This window comes from Canis lupus, chromosome 4 (genome assembly GCF_048164855.1).
Source record: "Canis lupus baileyi chromosome 4, mCanLup2.hap1, whole genome shotgun sequence".
Classification (NCBI taxonomy): domain Eukaryota; kingdom Metazoa; phylum Chordata; class Mammalia; order Carnivora; family Canidae; genus Canis; species Canis lupus.
The window spans coordinates 43,724,150-43,750,539 of NC_132841.1; the positions used below are offsets into that span (position 1 = coordinate 43,724,150).

A 26,390-nucleotide genomic window follows, 5' to 3' on the forward strand; every position below is an offset into this window, starting at 1 on the left:
GAGCGTCTTATGTAATCGAGTCCCCCCGGGGAGAATGACGGCATGGGCATGGGTCGCCAGGAGACCAGCAGACAGACTCCTGCTTCTTTCATGTTGTTCTTGGCCTCTACGTCAGATCCTTCAGTCCATGTCTCCAGAGTGATAAACTTTAGCTATTTTCTTTTTCAGTAGAAGCTAATTCCTCGAGAGGGCTTAGAGGTACTACAGGGACTTTGTGGCAAAATAAGGCATTGGTCCCAATTTACCTTCTCCAGAACAACAGTGTCGATTACAAGTGCAGTTTCTGACCTGTGATGGACTCTGTGCTGAGTGCCTCTAGTTAGATTTGGTGCTTCTGCGGGTCCTCTGAGATCAGTAGGAGGGGTCCCCGTTCTGCAGCTGAGGGAGCCAGGGGCTCAGGGGTAAAAGGACACCCCATGGTCACAGCAAGCAGATGGTGAAGGGGTCTTGTCCATACCTTGACACCATGCAGCATGCAGGAGAGAAGGAACACTTGAGAAGGTGATCCAACTGTTTGGATGACTCTCTTTTGCAGCCTTATGCCCCACCCCACTCCCTGAAAGTCTTTCCTTAGGTTCCTTCTTGGGGCCAGCAGCATCTCTGGGAGGAAAACCCTCTCCCAGCCCAGAGGCATCACCGCCGTCTGGAGGTGTCACCTCCAGAAGCACAACCATCCTTCCTCAGGGCCTTTCTCATAACACACACCTCTTTTTTCCTTTACCCCCCTCTGTTCCTACCCAGGGCTGAGTTAATTAGCTCTGACAAGCAGTTGTGTCCCCGAAGAGGCAGAGGAGGATGGGGTGCCATCCACTGACCCCAACCCCTTGGTCTTCTGTCATGATATCAAGGCTCTAGGTTGATGCCAAGACCCTGGGAGGCAGAGCGGGAGTGGAATCAGCCCAGGATCCAAGGACCAGCATCTTCCAGGGACCAGATCTTAACAAGTACCTAGGAATGACTGTAGGTGGGGACTAGGGGTGGCAGGGTGGGGGTGCAGAGAGAACTAAGTAGAGAAAAAATAGCCAGCTGACCTAGGAAACAGTAATACACAGTTATCTTGCTCCACCACTACCTGCCTGCCTTTGCATGGGAGGGGTCCTGGCTACTTTTCCTATGGAGGGCAGGAATGGTTAGAAATTTTAAAAAGAAACAGAAGTGCAGGGTTCTTGGACTGACCCTGTCTGAAAGATTTTTTTTTAAATCAATACTAAGCAAGATTATTCCTATGAAGGTAGAGAACGTCAGAGCTGATGCCTGACATAGAGCATTCTATGTGCTATTATTTCGTGTAGCTGCAGAGAAGAGAGGCAGAGAGAGCTACTGGTGAGCATCAAAGGCCTTGGCTTTGACAGACTCTGGGACCCAGATCAGCCTTGGCTTTAGGGGATACAGAAGCCATAGGTCTGAAGCTCTGTGTTTCCAGGAAGCTCCAGAAGAAGGAGGGGCAGGTGACACATAGTGAAGTTGACAGATGATAACTCTGCATTTTACTTTCCCCTAAAAGCACCCCCATTGCAAAGACAGCTGATGTAATTAGAAGCCAATTTGAGGGCTGCTCCTGCAATGCATAAGGCCCCTCCTTAGGCAGGGCGTCTGGCTCCCAGCTGCCCTGTGTCTGCCTCTATCAGCTGCATCCGCCGCCCTGGGCAGCAATATCGGGTTAGAGGTGAATGCTGCCAGCTGACCATCAGATTAAGGCCCCCTGAAGAGGCACCGTCTGGCTGCCTGGGACCCCAGGCCTATCCCCAGGGGAGCACTTGGCGGTTGGAAGATGCTCCCTTTGTGTGTAGAGATCTGTCGGCAAGAAGAAATTCACAGTGAGAAGTACAGAAGGTGGTGACACAATATGTCCAAAGATGGCGAACAGCAAGACACTGCTTAGGGCATCAGAGACTTAGAAACCTCAGGGATCACCCAGTCCCTGCTAGAGAGGAATAAATCAAGGCCCCAGCAGAAAAGTATTGTCTGAGGTTAGAGAGTAGTATTTTTGGGATAAGATCTGAAGCTCAGGACTTCCAGTGTACTGTGAAGATTTTCTCCCTTGTCCCTCCATTTCTTTGTGTTGAGGGACATCAAAGAAAAGGTTTCAAGGCTTGGGGGCAGGGGCATGAAAGGGATGATGGATTTTCCCTGCTCTGATCAAACTGGAATGTGAAATCCTCAAACCAGAGTGTTACAGAGCCCTGCAAGTCCAGAGGTCGAAGCAGGGTTGAGACTAGATGACAGTGACCACCTCTGGCTGGCCGAATGGGAGGGCTTTAAAAGAGGTCAGAGCTGGGGCTGTGACGTGAGCTCAACTGACTGGCCAACCAGCGTAGACAGCCTCTAGATTGGCGAGATGCTGCAACCACTTCGTCCCAGAGACACACAATAGAGGAACAGTGACTCTGGCCCTCCTATCCCAGGGTGAGAGCAGGGAGGTTCCCTGAGCACCTGGCCCTGACTCTGGCCTCTTCAAGATGTACACATCTCCCAGTGCCTTGGGAGGAAGTTCATAAAAACTGCCCCTGATCTATTGCAGATAGGGATCTGGGCTGCCTCACCTGGGGCCAGGGGCCCCAGAAAGCATTGATTGTTGGTCCCTCTGCCCACTGCCATGATTGACACCCATGGAGGAAATCTGAACATCTGGAGGGCCCCTAGAATCTGGCGTCTTCCCCCTTTCCTTCCTCCTTTTAGTCTGAAGGAGGTCACTCATCATGACGGGAACTGATCACCTCCTCTGCTGAAGTCAGTGTTCACAGACAGTGGTGACTGTAGGTTTCCCAGCCCCAAATCCAGGGCCCCAGCGGCTTTCTCATCTTTCTCCCTGGCTGAGGTCGTGTATTTTCCTTTGATGCTATACCCTGCCCCTCATGATACTTCGAATCACCTTGGATGAATGTCTGTCAGCCAGAGGGTTTCTGGGCGCCTGGAGGGATACTGAGGAGGCCCCCCAGGTGTGGAATACCAAAGGGCTTCTCCTCAAGAAGAACACTGCAGCTTTGTTAGCCTACTGGAAGCTGTGGCCTGTCTCTTCATTAAGGGGCTGGGAGAAGAGACTGCCTCGGATCCACTCTGCTGTGGGGATGGACAGGTTGCAGAGCACGCAAAAGATGCTTCTGCTGAATCTGATGTCTTGGCAGATCAATGGTATGATTGAGGGGAGTGTAGAGGTTCAGTTCAGGCCTGTGATAAGACCAGAGACCTCTGCGGTTGTAATTCTCTTGGGAAGGATCTATTGCGCCCTGATACTTCCGAGTAGGGGTATCTCACAGTCTCCCACCCGTTCTTCTCCCTTTCCCCTGTGTGTCCCCTGGGACGGGGTCAAGGGCGGTGGGGCTCCTGTCTTCAGAAGTGTTCCTGTGGAACCCTGCTCCCGGTACTAATCACGCTCAGTGGGGGCCTGCTCCGGCTTCCGCTTCTCCACGCTGCTTCCTCTGAGCGCTCCTGTCCTCTCTCTGACGCTGCTTCCTGACCTTGACTCTGACCAGTCGCCGCGGGGCTTTCCTTTGTGCTTGATCTAACCATGTGGTGGAACGATGGAAACGGAACATGGTTCTGTCAAGCACCGCGGAAAGCACCGCGCTCTCCTGCAGCATGGCCCGCCACCACCGCCGCCACCGCTGGACACCTCTTCTCTGCTCTGGAGCACCGCAGCCCACCACCTGCCAGACCCACCTCTCCCGGTCTAGCCTCACAAAGGGTGGGGGGGGAGGGCAGGCGAAGTCTTGAAGGATTCACAGAGTACCTCCGCCTCCAGGTAGCAGATATGGGCTGACGTGGGTCTGCAGAAGCACCCTGGGGACAAGCTGAGGTCTATGTCCACATCTCCTACCCCAGGTGGAGTCGTCATCCCCTAGATCTACCCTGGGTGCCAGCCAAGGGGTGAAGTAGCTAGGTAAAAGCTCAGAAACCACTGTTTCTCTTCCATTCAGCGAGAACAGGTACACCTATGGCATATGCCCCATCATTTCACAGCAGAGTCCCAGTGCAAGGTCATCTGCCCAAGGGGTAACTAACCCAAAGGTCATACTACTTGTGACCCACTCCCTATCCTCCGTCTTTACTGAAAGCATTGGGGATGAATGGGAGCACAAGAATGGGTGAAAGTGGCATGAGTCTGAGACTTTGGATTTAACCTGAGGCGCCTTCTGAACCTGACTCCCCCCACTCCTCATAAGTACATTGGCCCAGGTACCCATGTGGCCTAAAGTCCAGCCTGTGCCCCTCACCTTCCAAGAACAGTTAACATGGTGGCCTAAGTACTGGGCTTCTCACATGGTGCTAGTTCAGTGCCACGTGAGGGCTGTGCAGAAATCAGTGGTCTCTGATAATAAAGAGAGGGATCTTGCACCTCCCATTCTGTTTGTTTCTTGGTAAATCCTAGGCCCCCATGCAACTAGAAGATTGTGGTTTGGGTTCATGCCATGGAGTCTGTGTGTCTCATCCCAGATGAGAGAGAGCAATGGTGGGAACCAAACCCTGGCTTAGGCCCAGGAGCCAACTCTGGCCTCCCATGGTGACACATGACTCTCACTGTCTCCTCCCCATCAGGTTACCCCTCAGATCCAGGGCACAGCGGTTGCTGAATAACAAAGAGTCCTATTTGCCTCACTGGATGCTTTCACCATATACTGAATGCTTATTATAGGTCAGGCACTGAACCATTTCCATCATTACCTTGTTTAATTTTTATAACAACCTTATAAGGCCCATTTCACAGATGAGGATATCGAGTCAGAGAGGTTAACTTGCCCAGGGTCAGTTCCTGCTCTCTCTCTATAGCTCTAATACTCAGCCTTCCCAGTGACGGACAGACCCCCATTGCCTTGAACTATAAAATGGAAAAGGATGGTAGGATTGACTTGAATTGACAGAGAGTGGAAGAGAAATTTTACCACTTGCTTCTGTCAATAGGAAAAACTTAAGTAAGCAAGTGAGCAAGCTGCACTGCTTAAATGGCTCCTCCCTCCAGCATGGATATACCAAATCCGTTTGGTACAGAACAAATCCTGGAGGCGGGAGCAGTTCCCTATTCTGAACAGAGGGGGCGTTCTGAGGTCGCCGGCACTGGACACCCCCCTCCCCATTCCATGCCAGGGGCCGGGCCTCTGGAGTGAGTCCACAATGGCACCTTCCTGGGCACCTCCCTGGTGCTGCAGCAGCGGGCTTGTGACCGGGCAGTGGCCAGCTACAGGCCATGGGCATTTCCCTCTGCTTCCAGGCAGATAGTTGACTGCATTCCTAATAGACTCTGATGGGGATGGCTTAGGAGGACAGCTGTCTGCTGCCCAACTGATCACTAAACTCCTGGTAAAACAGCTGACATTTTCCAGCCGCTGGTGTCTAATCCCCCAGCCTTTACCCATGAGCTGATAACTGTGTGCCTAGCAGTGTTCTCTTGATTCCACTCATTACCTATGACCCTTTGCTTATCCACGTGATTGTCTCTTCAAGCTCATGAACTCCCCCCGGTTCCTCTTTGTGTTTCTTTCCTCTTTCATCCCACTCATGTTAGGGATATTGGAGGTAGAAGAGAAACGTTCTGGACACGTGCATCAGCAGGGCCAGGGTCATCAGATAACAATGAATCTGTGACTTTCACTCAACAAACGGGTTGCCCAAAGAATGACACAAATCCAGACTGCTAATGACAGGAGCCATCCTGGGCCCAGCACTGGCCTCTGCAGCCAAGGCCACCCAAAGAATGGGAGCCGTGGCTCCCTACCTGCCTCACGCCTGTGACTGTCCAAATGTCAAAGACATTGTCTCCTGGGAAGCGGCCATAGGGCAGGGATTCCTAATAAAATTGCATTGCTGTGGATTTCTACCCCCTGGTCTATTAAAGCTTCTCTGTGATCATGTACCAAGTGTCGTTGTTCCGAGCTGCCCGCAAAAAGGGAGGAGGGCTACAGGGGCAGGAGCAGGCAAAATGCCAGATGACATCAGCTCTCCCATGACCTGTTTGAGCCGTCGTTTTGCTTTATGGCCCTTCTTCAAGTCCTCTGAGATCTCTGCTGTCTGAACTCGCCCCAAAGAGAAGAAGCAGTGGCCTATTCAGTTACTCCCCTCCTACTAAGTATTTCTGGCAGTGACAAATATGCATTGAGATTGAAATTGACTTTTAAAGCTCTGGAAAAGTTAAAAATACTTTTGGGTAGTTATGAGCATTAGGCATAACAAATGGCTCTGAGAAACCCTGGGTAGTTTCGGTAATGAAATATGAAGTGCTGGGGGTGGCATTTCAGGCTGGCTCTGACTGGAGAAGGAACTCTTTGGGTTCTGTGCAAACGCCGTTATTAACATTTCTGGCTCCCACTCGTATAAAATATCACACTCCGACCCCCTCGTTATTACAAACCAGGGCAATAACAAAAACAGCAGGGGGGAATGCTGGAAAGAACATACTAGTCCATCGAATCTAATTGCAAAATCATTTCATTAAAATGGGTCAGCGGTTCCATCGCAGAGGTCCACCAGTTATAATCTAACTATACTACAGAGAGCGATTCCTGCTAACTACAGACGCTCTCACCTTGATTAAAACGAAAACGCATTTAATCGGCGGCAGTCCCCGGCCACAGCCCAGCCGGTGTACATCTTCAGGCTCATCGTGTTGAAGAGCAAAACGTGTTCCCTCCTGTCTTTTCAAAGGCATTTGATCAGCACTCAGGGTTCCTCCAGTTTGCAAGGTATTCCATTGTAGACACCTTCTGAAGGAAAAATATATGCACGTGTACAAAGTGTCCCTTCATGCCATCACCGTGTAGAACCACTGGCAGGGAACAAGAAGGGATTGTCATTTAGCAGGGTTTGCAAAATGAAATTCACCCAGGACTCAGCATGCTGATGTGTCTGGAGGAAGATGGGCCAGGTCAGAGTTATTCAGTGGGACGGACTCTGGCAAGCCAAGGGCAAGAGATTTGCATAATGCATTGGATTAGGAAGCAGCCCAATAACTGCAGGGATACGGGGAAACCTGCACAGATTTTGCTCACGCAAGCCCAGGAGAGGGGGGCAGAAGGTGGGATGAAGGAGGGGGGTGAGGAGAGGGTAGAGAGGGAAAGGAGACAAGTCCAACCCTCTGAGCCCCTGTCTTCAGGAGAAGGTCTCACTTCAGAGTCAGAGACCACCAAGTTCATCCGCAATCAGGAATTAGCATAGGTTGATAAGGCGAGGGGTAAGAAACCACAAGCATGGAAGATGTCTGCTTCTTGCCTCCCATAAACCACTGCAGGATAATGCCATTCAGACTACCTCTGCCAAGTTGGACGCTGTGATCAGTCCTAGAAAGACTGGGATAAAGGTTTTGTCAAAATGCACATCTGTAGGAAAGCAAAGTATTAGTCACATCAGCCTGGCATCAGCCTGCCTGGGTTTGTCCCTCTGTCGTGTACCAGCTGACCCAAGGGCCTCAGTCTACTCATCTATAAGATGGAGTTGCAATAATCTCAAAGTCTTGTGAGGATTGAAGGGGCCCACCTATCTGAATGTTGAAGAATAGTGACCCAGCTCATGTCCATTCTCCATAAATGTCAACTGTTATCTCTAGCTACACTGATGTTTTAGTGGCCTCTGAGGTACCGAATAATCCACTAGGCTCTGGAAAATAACAGTAGTAGAACTGCAAATATTTGTTCAGTTCCCTTCCCTTCCCCAGAGCCTCTCCACTGCCCTACTTTTCCTTGTATTCGCACAACCATCCCCGTGAGATAGGCACGAGTCCTAGGTCCCCATTTTCCATGTGAAGAGATTGAGGCTAGTAAGTGCCAGAGCCTGGACAAACCCACTACTGCTAAAGCTTCTGTACTGCTCGTGCCCCACACTACCCCTAATGTGGGTCAGATCGCCAAGGTCTGTCTCAAGCAGTTACGCAATCCCGTGATGTTTACCTTCTCTGAAACACTTCAGGAACACTCACTCACACACAGCACAGCCCATGTGCTAGCATCACCCTGCTTATGCACTGGACAAATGTGAACCGAGCCTGTGTTTGGTGCCTAGCACAGTGCTAAGGAAACAATGATGGCTCTCAACCAGCTGGGGTCTGAGAGGAGAACCAGGGCTTCCCCAGTTAGCACTGCTGTGATTGCCAGTCTCACTAGGTTTCCCTGGGTGCCAAGGGACCATTTCTAATCAGTAAAGCAGCACCCCAGGGCATCTCCTGAGATGTCACTTGTTAATCCTCTTGCCATTACTCTGCGACCTCAGGAGAAATTCAATGTCAAAAAGATAAATCTTAGTTCCAACTACATTGAGCTCTTCAGAACTGGCCTTTGACCATAGTTAAACTGAGTTTATGCTCAAAGGCAGGACAAATTATTTGGACCCTCTCAAGAGTTGTGTTTGTGTTAACAGTTTTTAAGTGTTAATTTATTGCTATTATTGGTTTTAAAGAGGATCCTCAGGCAACCCTGAGCCAAATTCCCAAGCATTAGGGCAGAAGGCTCCAGTTCCCCCTGTCCCCAACCCCCATTGTTGTCTTCCCAAAGCTGAGGCCTGGCATCAGTGGTCTTTGACCACCATATGCCAGGTCTCCTTTGTTTTCTCATCATCTGCATGAGGAGATCTGAGTTTGTGACCCCCTTACCTTACTTGACACAGCCCCTGTCAAAATGCCATCAGAATCTCTTCATTTGGATTTTCATGAACATTTAGAGGGTCCAGAGATGATGAGCCTCATGGACTAAGAACTTTCCACCCTAAATTGTAGCCCAGATTCTGCACACATGCACCTGGGAGCATTTCTCCAAGGAGAACACAACTTGGCATCAGCTTCTCAAAAAGGTCCATGACCCACAAAAGCTTAAGAGCCCACAGAGCTTGAGCCTGGTTTCCCAGAGGGCTCAAATGATGAATGACAAAGACCAAATGGAAGGCAATGGAAGGCAGGAGGCTGGGGTGGGGAGGGCACCAAAAAGGTGGCCACAAACGAAAGCAGTGCTGTGCCTGTCACTGGGACCCCGCCCCACCCCCTATCGTGTCTCTCCCCGTCCCACTACCCACAACCTCAGCTCAGGCTGGGAGTCCTGGTGATCTTGACACCCCTCTTTGGCCCTGCCTAGGCTCAGAGGATTACCGCAGCAGGTTCAGCAGTGAGTGCTTCATGGACCTTGTGTGCCCTGAGAAGTGCCGCTGTGAGGGAACCATTGTGGACTGCTCTAACCAGAAGCTGGCCCGCATCCCAAGCCACCTCCCCGAATACGTCACTGATTTGTAAGTACTACCTGGGCTGGAACTCACTACATGGCCCACGCACCCAATCACCCTGAGCCAGCTGGAGCAGGATCTCTGGGAGACAGCCCCCACCTGGCTCAGCCACATCAGTGCTCCTTGGCTGTCCTCCACATCCTTGGCAGAGGATAGACACCCAATCATCCCTCCCCATCCCACCTCTAGAAACAGCTTCCTCAAAAATAAAGACCATCAGTTCATTCTATAAATATTTTCTGAACACCCACTGTAAGCCAGGCACTGTGCTAAGTCCACCAGCTTCCACAATAAACAAAGCAGAAAATCCCCCCCATGTCTTTATGTATCTGACTATATAACAGAAAGATGGTTAGTGAATAGTTGTCAGAGTGAAGAAAACACTAAAATGATTAGATATATCTGAGCCTCCAATTATCCATGCTAATGAAACAGTATGTTGGTTTGTCCAGAAGCGGAAAAGCTAAAGAGCTACAGCATGGTAGGGGTGAGGGCGCAACATGTGCAGGATGGACAGACCGGTGCATGACACAGGTCATCTTGATTTTCCTCTCATCGTGCAAGTTGCTTCTCAGATCTCAGATTACAGTTCATAACCGTAAAATGGAGGGGATGGTACTACCTCCAGGGGTTTAAGAAGATCAAGCAAGAGAATGCAAGTACAGAATTCATCTTGAATCATGCACGGAGTAAGCCCTGCATAAATGGTGGCAGTCTTCATCGTTAGTGTTGGTGTCCGTGTTCTCTCTAACTTTACACATCCCAATAGCACGAGGCAAGGCACAGCCTTTGGGCCCTCATGCTCTCCCTGAGTGTTCCCAGGCTCCACTGGCCTTGGCTGAGTGAGTGAGGTCCAGGTGGCAACTCAATTCAAGCTGTGGGGGAGCCCTGGGGAGGGGGGGCCCATGGAGGGTGGTGGAGGAGGCACCCCAGCCCCGGCTAACCTACCACCTCATCTGCTTGTTGCCCTTGTAGGCGACTGAACGACAATGAGATATCTGTTCTAGAGGCCACTGGTATCTTCAAGAAGTTGCCCAACCTGCGGAAAATGTAAGTCATTCTCGGGAACTTGGCAGCAGCCCCCAGGCCCTGGCCAGGGCCTGTGCTGCAGACTAGAGCAGAATGCCAGGGCACTGGTGGCCCTGCACCCTCTGCTCCAACCCCTCTCAGCCTCCTCCTGACCCCACTGTGGGTGTGCATGTGGAAGCAGGACAGCAAGGCACCACCATGTAGAGACAGACCAACATGAAATTTGGCTGTTTGGGGGCTTTTTTTAAATAAAGATTTTATTTATTTGAGAGGGAGAGAGCATGAGTGGTGAGGGGAGGGGGGCAGAGGGAGAGGGAGAAGCAGACTCCCCACTGAGCAGGGAACCAGACATGGGGCTCCATCCCAGGACCCTGGGCTCCTGACCTGAGTGGAAGGCAACACTTAACCAACTGAGCCACCCAGGTGCCCCAGAACTTCACTGCTTTTAAATTGCCAAGTGTTGTGCAGCGCGTGCATTCTGCACCATTCCTCATCCTCACCCCAGGTCCCCTCTGCTCATCCCTATCCTCTCTAGCCAGCACCTACCCCAAGTGGTGGCCGGAGGAACTCCGGTAAGGGCCAGCAATAGGACCCAGGAGTCAAGGGCACATGCTCTTAGGATTTTTACAAGGTGACAAAAGTTCTGTTTTTAGATGGCCTCTACAGGCTCCTGTATCAGTGAGGCCCATTGGAGCGGAAATGCTAGATGTTTTGCACACTGGGCTTCAGCCTAGATGTCCCTGGGCCATGTAGGGCCTGACCTTAGAAGGCCACATGCTTACACTGGCCTCTCCAGTGCCAGGGCTGCCTGTCCTCATAGCCCTCTCCCTGCCTCGGAGTTTGGGCCAAACAAGATTAATGTGGCTGAGCTAAGGGGAGCATTTGTCCTGGGCCAGAGGCCACATTCCCTGCCTCACGCACATCATCTCATGTAGTCCTTGTACACTTGCCTGGTGCTGGCTTCATATTCCCCTTTGTGTGGGTGAGGAAGCTGGCAGGGCTCAAAGAGGTTTTATGACTTCTCTAAGACCACACAGCCAATACTGTCAGAGCTGGCACTCAGACTTGGGTTCATCAGTGATCACACTAGTGTGCAGCTAGGTTTGCTTCCCCTCATCTTCCCTTCCCAGGGCTCTGAGCACAGGTACCAGCACAGACAGGGGCTCTCTATCCTCTGCTCCCACCCCAAACTCCACACCCTCTGGCCCCAGAGTTGGGTTTGCCTCAGGAATAAAGGAAGTAAAGTCAAGCCTCATTATTCACAACTCCCATATTTTCTAATTCGCTTACTCGCTGAAACTTATGTGATCTCAAAATCAATACTCATGGTGCTTTCACGCTCATTTGTAGACATGGACGAAACAGCAAAAAATTTGAGTCATCCTGCACACCTCTTCTCAGCTGAAATCGAACAAGGCCACTGCTCCGATTTCTTGTTTCAGCTCCCAGACTGTAAACAAGTGTCCTTTTCACAGTATATGTGGTGCCACATCTTTTATGCATGTTTATGCATTTTGTTGGGGATTTTGCTGTTTAAGTGGCCCTGATGCATAGTGATGCCAGGCTGTCTAGCCTTCCTAAGCACAAGAGGCTGTGATGTGCCTCATGGAGAAAACACATGTGTTAAATAGCTTTGTTCAGACACGAGTTATGGTGCTGTAGGCTGTGAGAGCCATGTAAATAAATCAGTGCAAATCAGTCAGCCACATATATTAAACGAGAGGTCTTTAAACAGAAACACACATCAGACAAGGATATATATATTGATCAGCTGATGAAAATATTGTGACCAGAGGCTCACAGGAATGTAGCCCTGTGTCTTCCCTAGGAGCCATGGCTTGGCATCACCTGACTCAGTTTTCCCCACAACTTTGTAGATTACAACTACCATCGGGACGCCTGGGTGGCTCAGCGGTTGAGCATCTGCCTTTGGCTCAGGGCGTGATCCCAGAGTCTCGAGATCGAGTCCCACATCGGGCTCTCTACATGGAGCCTGCTTCTTCCTCTGCCTGTGTCTCTGCCTCTCTCTCTCTCTCTCTCTGTGTGTGTCTCTATGAATAAAAAATAAATAAATAAATAAATAAATAAATAAATAAATAAATAAATAAATAAATAACTATCATGAATAATGAGAACTGACTGTCAACCTTGCTTTTCTGTCATGTTCTCCACTCTTCCACCCATCAGTCCCCTGCAGACAAGAAGGAGAAAGACCTTCCCTTCCCCTGCTGTGTGCAGCACCTCCCTCCCGCCCTGCCCACAGCCACCACCTTGCCCGTGGCTTCACTGACTGCTCTGTAACTGGGAGCAGTTGAGAACACTCTGAGGGACAAAGGAGAGAGGGGCACATGTGCGTCCTGGTGAGGAAAGAGGCTGTCTGTGTGGTCAAGCTTCAGAGGCCACGCACAGACCTCAACCACCACCTGCAAGGAAAGTCCTTTTTCATTCAAACCTGAGAAATATGTACTTTTTAAAAAAGATTTTATTTATTTATTCATGGGAGATACATAGAGGCAGAGACACAGGCAGAGGGAGAAGCAGGCCCCCTACCAGGAGCCTGACACAGCAGTTGGTCCCAGGACCCCAGGATCATGACCTGAGCCAAAGGCAGATGCTCAAGCACGCTCAGCCACCCAGGCACTCTGCATACCATTTTAAACCTCAAAACTGAAACTTCCATGTATATGGAGACAGATATTAAAGTGAGTAAGGCTGGCCAAGTATATATCTGCATAGTAAACAGGATCAAGTAGTCTTTGCTTCCATAAAGAAGCATTACCCTCTGTGTGAGGTGAAACTCGCACGAGTCTATCTCTCATCTTCCCCCTCTGTGACAGGGGCAGGAGAATAGAGAACCATTTCTGTGCACCAAGAGAAACAACAGCGTAAACACAACGATAAGTGACAACCAATCCCCAGCCTCAGCATCCAAGCCACAAGAGAGCAGTGGGGACTGTGGCACAACACAGACCCAGTTCTCACCACAGGAGGTGAAGGTCACTAAGTGTGTCCCCCTGTTCGTTATGCTGGGATGCAGGTCCTGGCTGCCAAACATTACCTGTAGCAGCCAGAAATCCAGGTGTAGGGAAAGAACAGACCTGCGTTTGTTCTGAGTTCAGCTGGTTCCCCCTCCTGCTGTGTGACCCTAGGAATGTCCTTAGCCTTGCTGAGCCTTAGTTATATTGTTTACACAGCAGAAATAAATCTACCTTCCTTGTAAGTTAGGAGGATCAGAAATAAGTATGAAGAGGTCAATGAAAGACATGCCTCTGATCATGGACCTGGGGCGAAAAGCTGTGCAGGAAAACAGAAGTGCACATCTGGGTTGAGTGACCCATGGTAACTAGTTATATATTCAAAAGAGGAGTTGAAAGTTCAGAGACTTTCAAGATTCAGAGAGTGGCTCAAATGTGGAAAGGAGCTCCGTGCAAGGCAATAATTAATTATAATATTAATAGTAATAATAGCTCACCACTAAGAGTTACTACACACATTATTCCCTACCAGACTGTACTGATACTAATTCATGTAACTCTCACCAATAAAAACAAAAAAGCCCTGAGATTGTTTCATTTTACAAATAAGGAAGCTGAAACACAGAAAGTTAAGTAACTTATCCAAGGTTAAAACTCCAGCAGCAGGGGATCCCTGGGTGGCTCAGCGGTTTAGCACCTGCCTTCCACCCAGGGCGTGATCCTGGAGTCCCGGGATTGAGTCCCACATCGGGCTCCCTGCATGGGGCCTGCTTCTCCCTCTGCCTGTGTCTCTGCCTCTCTCTCTCTCTCTGTCTCTGTGTGTGTGTGTGTTTGTGTGTGTCTCATGAATAAATAAATAAAATCTTAAAAAAAAAAAAAAAAAAAACTCCAGCAGCAGAGCCCGGAGCAGTAACAGTGCAGATCACCTGGGGGGATGGGTGTGCTGTCTGAAGGCAGTAAATACATGTGTGTGCCCACGCACATGCACATAAGTTCGCAGTCATAGTACTAGCCAACCGAGCAAATGGCCCGGTGAAGCAGATCTGGTCCCAAAGACCACCAGCTGCAACCACTTATTTAAATTAACTTTTTTTTTTTTTTAAGTAAAGGGTGTTAACTGGGACCCATCACCATCCCTACATCCTCATAGATGTAGTGAGCCAACTGGATCAAGCCAGTAGTGCCTGTGTCCAAGTTTGCTAAGCTTCCTCAAGGACTGTAAAGTCAGGGTCCTAAGGCCATGCTCTCGACTTTACCCTGACCAGGCACAGAGGCCCAGGAGGGTAAGCATAAAGCCAGGTGTTTAAAGTTTGCTGCGCCTTTACTTGTCCTGTTGGAATAATGAGATCTCCAAGAGTGTCCTATGTGCTAAGGGATGCCCCTCCCCCCCAACATGTATAAGCCATTACCCAAACCGGTTATTAGTTACTGTGGTAACGCCAGGAAACTTTTCAAATGATGTCACATTCAGACTGTGGTCTTGGCCTCTCTTGGACAGACTTTCTAGACCAGTTCTTTTTTTTTTTTATCTTTTTAATAATAAATTTATTTTTTATTGGTGTTCAATTTGCCAACATACAGAATAACACCCAGTGCTCATCCCGTCAAGTGCCCCCCTCAGTGCCCGTCACCCACTCACCCCCACCCCCCGCCCTCCTCCCCTTCCACCACCCCTAGTTCGTTTCCCAGAGTTAGGAGTCTTTATGTTCTGTCTCCCTTTCTGATACCTCCCACCCATTTCTTCTCCCTTCCCTTCTATTCCCCTTCACTATCATTTATATTCCCCAAATGAATGAGAACATATAATGTTTGTCCTTCTCCGATTGACTTACTTCACTCAGCATAATACCCTCCAGTTCCATCCACGTTGAAGCAAATGGTGTGTATTTGTCATTTCTAATGGCTGAGGAATATTCCATTGTATACATAGACCACAGCTTCTTTATCCATTCATCAGGTGGCGCTAAACCGCTGAGCCACCCAGGGATGCCCGGGCTCCTAGGTTTTAGCTGTGGCTGAGATTCTCCTTCTCTATAGACCACTTCTTATACTGAAGGAGAATCTCAGCCACAGCTAAAACCTAGGAGCCCGGGCATCCCTGGGTGGCTCAGCGGTTTAGCGCCACCTTCAGCCCAGGGCGTGATCCTGGGGCCCGGGGATCAAGTCCCACATTGGGCTCCCTGCGTGGAGCCTGCTTCTTCCTCTGCCTCTGTCTCTGCCTCTCTTTCTGTGTATCTCTCATGAATAAATAGATAAAATCTTTAAAAAAATAAAACCTAGGAGCCCTCTAGCCAAAATCAGGTACACACTGGTGAATTTGTTGGCAGTAGTTGTGTTTTTAGTAAGAATTAGTTGCCCACTTTTAAAAATCAGGAGTGTTCATAGGAATAAAAAACAACACTAGATTTCTGGCATCTTTTGGAAAATCAAAAGATCTGGCAAAATGGGGCCAAATGGCTTCAGTGAAGTTCAAGTGAGGAGCAGCTGCCCTCTTAAATAGAGCATGTGCTTTTCTGGTCACTGGGCTTATGCACTGTGCTATCCCCCCTGGACTTGCTTCCAGCATTAAGTCACCAGCCTGGACCCTGTGGACATCTGAGCTTGCAACCCCAGCTTGAAATAGAACTTCCACCTTGGGGAGGGAGAGGTTCATAAAAGAGTGGACAGGACCTCCCTGACTTGACAGTATCCCAGAGTGCTTGTTCCGTTATGACTCAGTATCCTCAGTTTCTTTAAAATAATCTCCCTAGCTCTCTCCCCACTACACTTTCATCTGGGACTGGGCTTTAAATGGGATTGTAGACACCTCCCCCTCGCCAGCGTGCATGGGCTGTCTTACAAACCACCGGTTAGAAGAGGCCCAGGATCACCTCGTCAGACAGGTTTTCCATGGGGTAGCCAGACAAATCCCCAGCCTGCAGGGGCCTCAGTGTTTCTTAGGAAGATGAGAACAGGGTCTGACAGGTACAGCCAGCAGCTAACAGAGGCAGCGGGGCCACACGCTGGTTCACCCCTCCAAACTACCCACGAGCCCGCGTGGGAATTTCCAGCGCTGGGTCCTTTCAAGTGTAAGATCCCATCCTCATCAGAGTCAAAGCCAGGATGGGGCCATATTCCTTCAGGTGAGTCTGTAGAGACAGAAGTGGAGAAAGGCCTCCTGAATGGTCCTAAAATCACATTTTTGGGTTCCTGGGCTCTGGAGCATCTTCAGGAAGATAGCGCTCTGAGAGTAAGACAGGGTTCCTACAAACCCCGATGCCCTTGATTTGTGTGTGGAGTGCTTGCCCCAGGCTGCCTGTTGTTTTGAGCTGTGCTTTGATGAATGAAGAGACAGCCACAGCCTGGTCTTCTGGAAAATTCTATCCCCTCCTTTTTTGCTCTCCTTGTGTTTTCCATTTTCCCAGCCTGAGGAAATCCAATTCACAAACCTTACAGTAATGTGATGTTAATTTTGCTCATTTAAAGAAACAGATGTCAGGAAATGGGAGCCCTCCCCATTTCGTGGCTGCTTTAACTCATCTTCATTGCCCATCCTATGTACTTTAATTCTCCAAGGAGCCTAACTCTCTGGAGCAAAATCCTGCTCCTCCAGCATTCATATGAGTTATGGCTACTGGGAGAGCCTTTATCTCTCCTCCCATGTCTGATTTGGGGGTAATTTGCAGTCTCCCCTGTGCATTACCTTCACTCCTGGGTATCCCAGACCAGGACTACCAGGATTTATTAAAAAAAAAAAAAAAAAAAAAAAAAAAAAAGGCTGAGTTTAAGGAGAGCCAGGCAAGGGTGGGGGGCAGAAATCCAGTTAGAGAGTCTCCCAGCTCTCTCAGACCTTGCAGGAAGGATGCTGAGGAGTACTGCAGGATACTGTCCTTGACAGGACAGAAGGGGGAAGAGAGCAGGGCCATGACAGGAGTGCTGAGAGAGCAGATGAGGCACCTGCCCACAGGCATGGCCACTGTCATGCCTTGCAGGCCCCATCCCTACCTGGGAAGAAGGCAACAAGCTGGCATCAAGCCCCTGGGTGCCCAGTTCCATCACTTGCTCCAAGCCAGTTAATGAGGGAAGCTTCACCGCCTGGGGTTGCCGTGGGTCAGCCCAGAACTGTGCAAGGCAGGTCTGTGAGAGAAGCAGAAGTATGAGGGGCTCACTGTGCTGCTCCAGGACCTGGAGCTCTGCCCTCTTATTCCCAGCAGTACAGTGGGCCACCAGTCCTAGCAACTTCAGTGTGCTTAGAGGGTCAGCAGGCTCCATCTACACCTGCAGATTTCGCTGTTCATAGAAAACACCATTCCCTGTGCCAGGCACCAACATGCTCTTTGTTCAGGAGACTGGATTCTTCCCCCCGTTGGTGTAAACACCGTCACTTTCCACTCCAACCATGCCGCCTGGGATGCATTTCAAGCCTGACTGGGTGGTCCATGGAGGTCCCCCACCAAGGAGAGCCCTGGGGGGGGGGGGCTTGCAACACCAATGACCCTGCAGGATCTCTCTTGGGGACTGGCGTGTGGTGACCAGGCATCAGAAGGAAAGGCCTTCTCAGAGTTTGGGCAGAATCAGAAAGGATGGCCCCAAGGCTTGGTAGGACCAAGCCCAATGCATGAAAATACAATATCCCAAGCCCAGAATTATGCAAAGCAGTACTGGAGGGGTGTGTGTATCTACACCACCAAAGGAACATTCCCTTAGGAAAGAGGCTCCTCACTGGAGGACTTTTTATGCACCAAAAAGCAAGCCTCAATCCTGGTTCTCTCAACTCTGTGACTCTGGGTGAGTTCCTCAAATTCTCTGGACCTCAGTCACCTCATCTATAAAATGAGACAGTGATAATACACGTGGTACTCCTCTGATAGGCATTGTTTTACTGCTTCGATGTGATTCTGTGAACCAAACCCCTTACATGGAACCTAATTCATAATAAGTGCTCAGAAAGTACTAACTAGCAAGTGCCCATTGCTATCAAGCATCTCAGCCATAGAGCTGGAAGCTCTACAAGTGTCCCACCCCCACAGAGGGGGCACGTTTTAGATTTTTCTCCTGCCTTCCCCTTGAGCAGCACTGCTTGGTGAGAGTTTCTGCTGAAGGGAGAAAATCAGTTTGAGAATCACCATTTTAAATGTGCACATACCCTGGGCTTAGAAAAAAAGGAACACCCAGAAAAGACTTCAGGCTCCACTTGGCCCGTTTCACACAGTAGCCCCACCCGTGTGGGGCCACAGGTCCTGAAGACCAAATATCAGGGAGCCCCACCACCCAGTCCTTGGTCCAGGGGTGCTTGAGACCAGCTGCAGACTAGTGACTCCCTCCTTGCATCCAGGGACCCACTCTATCTCTTCCTTCTAGAAACCTGAGTAACAATAAGATCAAGGAGGTGAGAGAAGGTGCCTTTGATGGAGCAGCCAGCGTGCAGGAGCTGATGCTGACCGGGAACCAGCTAGAAACGGTGCATGGGCGCATGTTTCGGGGCCTCAGCAGCCTCAAGACCTTGTGAGTTCCTGGAGCCCAAGCCAAGGTCTGGAAGGAGATGGGAGGGTAGGGGCATCAGGCGGGGATTACAAAGGCTGGCGGCCAGCTCCAGGCCTGGATCCTGTCCCAAACTGCTGAGTCCCTTCTTTCCTCGAGCCAGAGAGGCACTAAACACTTCCCAGACCTTGATGGGAGAGAACTTAGTGTGCGCAACACCCCCAGCACACACACAACTGGAAGATGCTTGCCCTAAGGTGTACACATAGATGGATTCATGCTGGAAATGTGCTGAGAGAGGCACACACACTTACCCACTTAGACATATCCACATATACATGAGAACCACACGCACACACAGGCAGCATGCAGGTAAGCATGTACACACACAAGCATATACACACAGCGCACACACAGAGGCTGATGACCCACAGCTACATCTTGATTTTTTCTCCTCCCAGAAATAGACATGCATACACTAACCACCATACAACATGCATGCGTATACATAGACACTCATGGCACCCGCTTTCACTGTACGTAAAGTGTGCAGACAAGAATGTGCATGTGTACTTACGGGTAGCCACCATGGGGACCCACACACCCTGCTATCACACAACAAACCTCAGCAATGCAATGGTCTGGGCTTGGAGTTGGCGGAAGCATCCCACCTACATGCACGCACCCATGTACACACCCACGCACACCCTGCAGCTCTGTGGTGGGCAGAAGATAATACCTGTGCTCCCTCATCCCCACCTCTCTCCTTGCAGGATGCTGAGGAGTAACCTGATCACCTGTGTGAGCAATGACACGTTTGCTGGCCTGAGTTCAGTGAGGTTGCTGTCCCTCTACGACAACCGGATCACCACCATCACCCCTGGAGCCTTCACCACACTTGTCTCCCTGTCTACCATGTAAGTCTTCCTGGACCCACTGCATACTGACTCGGGGCTCCTGTCCTGCAGACCTCTCCCCTGGCAGCTCCCAACTATGTTTGGCCAAGGTCGTCTCCCCGTCTGTCAGCAACCGTTTGTTGGGCTCCCTCCACGTACCAGACACCGTCTAGGTGCTGAGGATCACAGACACGGCCCCTTCTTCTTGGAGTTCACAGCATAGCGAATTGCCACAGAAGGGGGTCCACAGTGACATGAAAACCTGACATAGGCTTTGTTAAGGAACACTGGAGCTGTGTTCTAGAAGGTGAGTGGGAGTTAGCTTGTTCAAGAAAGTAGGAAGTGCATTTCCTTCTATTGGAAGAGCATGTGCAGAGGCCCTGTGGTGGGTTGTTGCAGAGCAGATTGTGAGACTGAGCAGAGTCTAACACGGTCATAGCACAGAGTAAAGGAGGGTGAGGTATATGACAAGGCAGAAGGGAGGTCAGGGCCAGGCTACAGACCTGCCATGGACTATTTGGGTCTTCATCCAAGGCATGTCAGGAAGCCACTGAAGGTTTTAAGCAGGCCAGTGACATGATATGACAGGGGATTTTAATATATTTTTTTAAATTTTTATTTATTTATGATAGTCATCAGAGAGAGAGAGAGAGAGAGAGAGAGGCAGAGACACAGGCAGAGGGAGAAGCAGGCTCCATGCACCGGGAGCCCGACGTGGGATTCGATCCCGCGTCTCCAGGATCGCGCCCTGGGCCAAAGGCAGGCGCCAAACCACTGCACCACCCAGGGATCCCTGACAGGGGATTTTAAATGATGTCACTGGCCACTTAAATGTACATCAGAACAAGAATTAGAATCTTCTAATTCTTCTGGACACCTAAATGGCTCCTGCCCAGGTAATTCACTGCATTGGTAAAGGAGGTTGTTTAGAATAGTAAAGTGATGGGCTCTAGATCAAATTTCCTGGGTTCAAATGCTGGCTTATGTCTTATTAGCCATGTGACCTTAGAAAAGCTACTTCATCTCGCGGTGTTTCTTTGTTTTTGTTTTTGTTTTTTTTTAAAGATTTTATTTATTTATTTATTTATGAGAGACAGAGAGAGAGAGAGAGAGAGACACACACACAGGCAGAGGGAGAAGCGGGCTCCATGCAGGGGGCCTGACGCTGGACTCCATCCCGGGTCTCCAGGATCATGCCCTGGGCTGAAGGCAGCACTAAGCTGCTGAGCCACCCGGGCTGCCCTCTCCCTGTGTTTCAGTTGTTCTTTCTGTATATTGCATCTCATAGGATTGTTATAAGGATTGAATCTGTTAATATTTGTAAAATGCACAGCAGTGGCCTGAGACATAGAAAGTACTTAACGCTTATGGTTGCACATAGTATTTCTATGTGGCTCTATCAAGCTTAATTGCTGGTCCCTTTTTTTTTTTTTTTTTTTTTTTGGTGGTCCACCCTTCTCTCTTTTCTTCCCCAATGATTCTTTGGAAGACAGAAGAGAAAGGCTTTTGGCTACATCTCCTATTGCTGCCCATTGTCACGTTCCCATATAACTGCTTCACTGGGCCAAAAAAAGCCAAATTCTAGATGTCCTAAAGGGTCCATATCATCCGGTCCCTCCTAACCCCACCCTGGGCCAGCCCCACCAGCGTCCTCACTGCCTCCCACACCCTAGACCCACTCCCATTGCCTGGAACAGCCTTTCCCCGGCCTCCCTCCCCTCCTTCCATTGTTGCCTCACCCCACTCTGCCCCTGTGCCATCACCCCAGCTCATCAGTCCAGCTCTCCTAACCGTTTCTCTAGCACTGACCATTTCCTAATATTGATTGTGTTGTTGATTACATATTGTCTGCCTCCCGTCAGCTGGAATGTAAGTCCCAGAAGGACGGGGATGTGCAGCTATTCTGTGCACTGCTATGTCTCAATGCATGTGTCTGTGCCTGGCACTGCGTAAATGCCCGTTATATAACTGGTGAATAAATGAATGAATTGAATGGATGAGTGACAGCAAGATGGGGGTAGTGGGTTAGAAGCTAGCCTCAGCAGGTTGGTTTATTTTAGCTAACTTTTCACCCCGCCTGTGTAGCCTCCACACTGACAATCCGGACATAAAAGATGCCAAGAGAGATGGAGTCACAAAGCATTAGGGGAACCTACTTTGACACGAGAAGAAACCTGCCTGACTTGGCACAGCTGCTAAATGTCAGCATCAGGATCAAACCTGGGATGTCTGACTCCCAGGCTCCTAATTGTCCTGTCGTTGCCACAGCCACTCAGGGATGTCTGGCCTCTTATTAGTTGTAACCAGCCTCAGCTTTACTTTCTTCCTGTGTGAGATGAGAATGTTACCTCCTTCCTTGGGCTGTTGTGACCAATTGGAACAGGAGAACGGCTTTATGAGGTGCTGAGCCTGGTGCCAGCCCTGTAGGCAACACTCACAGACTGACAACTGCTCTCCCCTCATCAGGCCACCAGTCCAGTCACTGCGTTCCCTAGATGTATACAAAGTGGCAGTGTTGATGCCATGCGGGACCCTGGAGACACGGGACAGACAGACAGGTCTGATGCCCACCCTGGGGCAGCTGAGTCTAAGGGGGGAGGCAAGCATTCTGCGGTCAGTACAGGCTCTGTGGGTGCTGGGCAGGATATGTGAGGGGACGAGGGAGAAGATGGGGACAGGCAGGAACTCCTCATTGCTCTTTACGGGTGGGGCCGTCTGAGCCAAGACTGAAGGAAGAGGAGGAGGCAGCCAGGCGGGCAGTAGAGAGAGTAGTGCCAGGCAGGGGACCAGTGTGTGTGGAGGTGCTGAGTCTAAGAGAAGCCTGCTGAAGGATTGAAGACGGTGCGCAGCTGGAGCTCAGGGAAGCAGGGAGGGTGTGGCAGGAGACCATGGTCACGTCCGTCCGCAGAGGTCCCGAATGAGACCCTCACAAAGACCGCCTCTGAATTCTAGAAGACAGTCTGCATTTCCTTTCCCAGACCTCCTCCTTCCTTCCCTGGAACCCCGAGCAGGCCTCCCTGGAGAGTTGCAGCCCTGGATCCCCCGGCCAGCTTCCACAGTAGAGGGCGAGGTGCTAACCACTCAGAGAGGGCCCTTCTTTCCTCCCAGAAACCTCCTGTCCAACCCTTTCAACTGCAACTGCCACCTGGCCTGGCTCGGCAAGTGGTTGAGGAAGAGGCGGATCGTGAGCGGGAACCCCCGGTGCCAAAAGCCATTCTTCCTCAAGGAGATCCCCATCCAGGATGTGGCCATCCAGGACTTTACCTGTGAAGGTGAGGAGGCTGGGGGCGGGGCAGAGGGGCAGTACCTGGGAAGGGGAGAAAGATACAAGAGAGGAGAGGTACAGCAGGTAGCTGACGGTCAGGATCCCCTCAGATCTGACACTACTCCATCTCTGGCATGCAGCTGTGGCTCTGAAGGGCTCTGCAGGTCTGCTGCTAGCCATATGGCTCCCTCATGCAAATTAAGAAAAGGAGCCTCTTTCTAAAAACATTTTACTTCTATCAAAAATGTGTCATAATATACTGATTTTTAAGACAAGACACTTTATGGCTATGAGAATACTGTTGTACTAAATATCCTAATCTATCATATCCACAGTGAGACTGGTGGCCATTAGAGGGTAAAGCACCCTTATGCAGTACACAACCTACACAACTGTGCATGGGAGGCCTGGCCCTCAGTTTTCCTCTCTCTGTCATGAGGCTCAGTGGATCCTGAAAAACAAACTTCAAGACAAGCTCCTGGAAAATTTCTGTCACTGACTGGGGGGTTATAAATACCTGGAGGTCCAAGGCTTTGAGTGTCAGGATTCTAAAGGGCATATTTGCATAAATTCAAGCCAGCACAACTTTGACTATCACCTATGGTTAACTGGTTTGTAAATTAACTGAGGTTAAGGTATAATAGAGGCTGGGGACACATTTATCACCCCAGAGGGATGGGGTCAGTGGAAGGGTGGAGGAAGGGAAGAAAAAGAAGAAGGGAACAGACAGGGCTCTCCTCCAACCCCAGACCACTCCTTCAGTCAGTCTGGCTTATTCCTGATTCCATTCATGGTAGCCTCTTTCCTGTGTGATACTGTGGTTAACCAAGTTTTTTAAGTCTTCGTTTTCTATTGAACATGGTAAAAGAGGGATGGCTCTCTTCCCCAATCCAGGCACACATTCTTTCCCCTCTAACCATGGAGGAAACCAGCACGCTCCTTACTTCTCATTCTGGCTCAAAGTGGAGGGCCTCCCTTTCCTGAAGATGGCTTGCTCCTTGGCACCAGGCCTCACTCACCTGCCTCCCCCCCCACCCCCGAGAAGTTAGTCTCCCTCCTTGCTCACTCTGCGGCTCTTCACAGGCAACGACGAGAGTAGCTGCCAGCTGGGCCCTCGCTGCCCCGAGCAGTGCACCTGCCTGGAGACGGTGGTGCGGTGCAGCAACAGGGGGCTGCACACCCTCCCCAAAGGCATTCCCAAGGACGTGACCGAACTGTGAGTACTTCCACCCTCTACCAAACACCCTTAATGCCACCACCACCAGCGTCCACCACGCTTTGTCTCTAGTGTCTCCGGCACGACTGCCCGGGGTGCCCTTCCTTGAGTGGACCCCAGCGCCATGGCAGCAGCACCTCGGCCAAGGCGTTGGGCAGCAGCCTGGACGTGGAAACAAGAAGTGCTCCTCCCCAGGGCCTCTCTGCCTGGCAGGCGACACTACCCGGCCCACTGGAATACAAGTGGGAGGGTTACCGTCTTGTTTTCTAGATCCCCCTAAGCCTCCAGCGCTGTACTCTGCCTTCTTGAGTCCCCGGCCATCCCGACACTAATTCCTCAGGGTTGCCCCTGCCCCAGAAGCTCCCACTGACACAAAAGAGATAGCATTCCCTTCCTGAAGCGCTCTCAGTGTTGTGGAGAAAACGGTATTTCTGCCCCCCTGGAAAGCTCAGGCAGTCCACGGGCAGGGAGCCCTCTCAGATGTACCGGAGCCATGCAGCCGTGGCCAGGTGGCACAACCCAGCACGAGCCATGCTCATGCTGCCATTCATTCATTCATTCGCTCAGCGCTTGTCCATTGAGTGCCTGGTGCGTCAGGTTCCTCTGCTCACACTGGGGAGACACAGTGAGCAAGCCAGCTGTGTCCCCCACCCATGTGAAGCCTACAGTTCACTGGGGAAGGGAGACGTGTCTGCATCATCTCAGCAGCACGTGGGAGGTGACAACCATGAAAGTGCTACAAAAGAGAGCACAAGGTCGCTGTGACACCCCCTGAAAGCAGAGAGCCTGCCCTTGGGTGTGGAAGTCAGAGAAAGCTTCTCTGTGGAGGTGCAGCCCGAAGGGTGAGGGGCAGCTAGTGAGCAGGGAAGGAGGAAGGGCACCCCACACGCCCCATGGCAGTTGCTGCAGGTTGTGACCGGCAGGGCCGGCTGGGGGTGTGAAGGGACCCAGGGCGCCTGAGGGGAAGACACGCTCACATGCCTCTCCCCACCCACATCTCAAGCTCACACCGCCTCCCCAGACCCCAGCACTCCCTCCCCGTCCTCTGTGACAGCTGAGTGTGCACCCTGCTCTCAGACACAAGCAACGGAATTGGCAGAGACTCCAGCAGGGAGTGTCTCTCTGCCCGGCTCTGCCTACAGGGCAGGAACCCGAGTATGACACCGTCTTAGAATAGCAGGTCCATCCCTGGGTGTGTGTTGTGGCTTCCGGCATCTCCCGACACTGTAACCAGGGCTGCCCATCCCAGGGAAGGGCTTGAGCGTCACTAAAGTCCGCCACAGCCCTGCATTTGGGCTGCGGCTGTGCTGCGGAGGCCTGCATGAGCAATGCCACACAGCGCAGTGGGGCCTGCAACCTCTCTCTCGGCCGGCACTGCCGTGGGGTGGGGGCTACAGAAATGACCCACGTCCTCGCCTCCCTCCTGGACCAACTGAGCGCCAGGTGACATGTGCCAAAGAGGAGGAAATGCCGGTAAAACAGGCCCGTGGATGCATTTCCCCAAAGCTCATGAAATAGAGATTGAAATAACAAAGATAATTGGCTGTAATTATAAAGTCAATTTAAGAGCTTGGGGAGACCTGACTTCCTGCTTTAGAAATGATGACGCTTCTCTTGGCCAGACTGGTTTCCAAAGCACACCAAGGATGGCAGCCCTCACCTCTGAGCCCAGACCATGTCCTGGAGGGAAGGGAGGAGCGGAGTATCTGGGGAGGGGTTCAGCGATGGGGAGAGACAGGGAAATTGATGCAAGAGAAAGTGAAAGCCGACAGCCCCAGACAGCAATGGCTTGGAGGCCTCCATTCAAGGACCAGATTCATTGTTTGGATCCAGTGCTGGCTTTCCAGCTCCCTCAGGCATCATTAGTGGTCTCAGGCAGAGCTGCCAACATACAAAACAAAATTAAGTTTAATTCACTGAGAAGGGGAAAAAAAAAAAAAAAAGAAAGAAATACAACCAAAGTTCATAGCATTTCTCCAAAGGGCAGGGTGTGGGAGCCTACTGCAGGCACAAGCCAGCAAGGCAGTACCTTACGGGGGGCGGTGAGCTTTCCTCTGCCAGCCCTCTGCAAACCCCTGGCCTGCTCTCTTGCTGGTTCAAGCAGTCCCTGAGGACAGCGTGCAGGCCCCCGTCTCTCTCTCAGTGCTGACAACTAAGAGTCACTCCCCAGGCCTCATCTCCAGTAAGCAGCAACTCAGGATCAGAGGGCAGTTTGGTCTGGCCCCAAATCCCATGTTCTTATCCCCTACCCCAGAAATTCTTAAATTTGGGGGTCTCAGGGTGACTCCTTTAGGTTTTTCAAAAGCAATGAGGACTCTACTTTTGTTTATGTGCTTATATCTACCGATATTTACCAT

The 26,390-nt window shown here is 50.7% G+C and overlaps 1 protein-coding gene across 1 annotated transcript in view; it reads left to right on the forward strand.

The window, feature by feature from the left end:
• Window positions 1–26,390, forward strand: part of SLIT3 (slit guidance ligand 3) — a 591,163-nt gene that overhangs the window by 499,128 nt on the left and 65,645 nt on the right. The window contains exons 15-20 of the mRNA XM_072824217.1: window positions 9,048–9,198; window positions 10,168–10,242; window positions 18,537–18,680; window positions 19,430–19,573; window positions 22,661–22,824; window positions 23,901–24,033. Coding sequence (XP_072680318.1) covers window positions 9,048–9,198; window positions 10,168–10,242; window positions 18,537–18,680; window positions 19,430–19,573; window positions 22,661–22,824; window positions 23,901–24,033 — 811 coding nt within the window. The remainder of the gene's footprint in view (window positions 1–9,047; window positions 9,199–10,167; window positions 10,243–18,536; window positions 18,681–19,429; window positions 19,574–22,660; window positions 22,825–23,900; window positions 24,034–26,390) is intronic.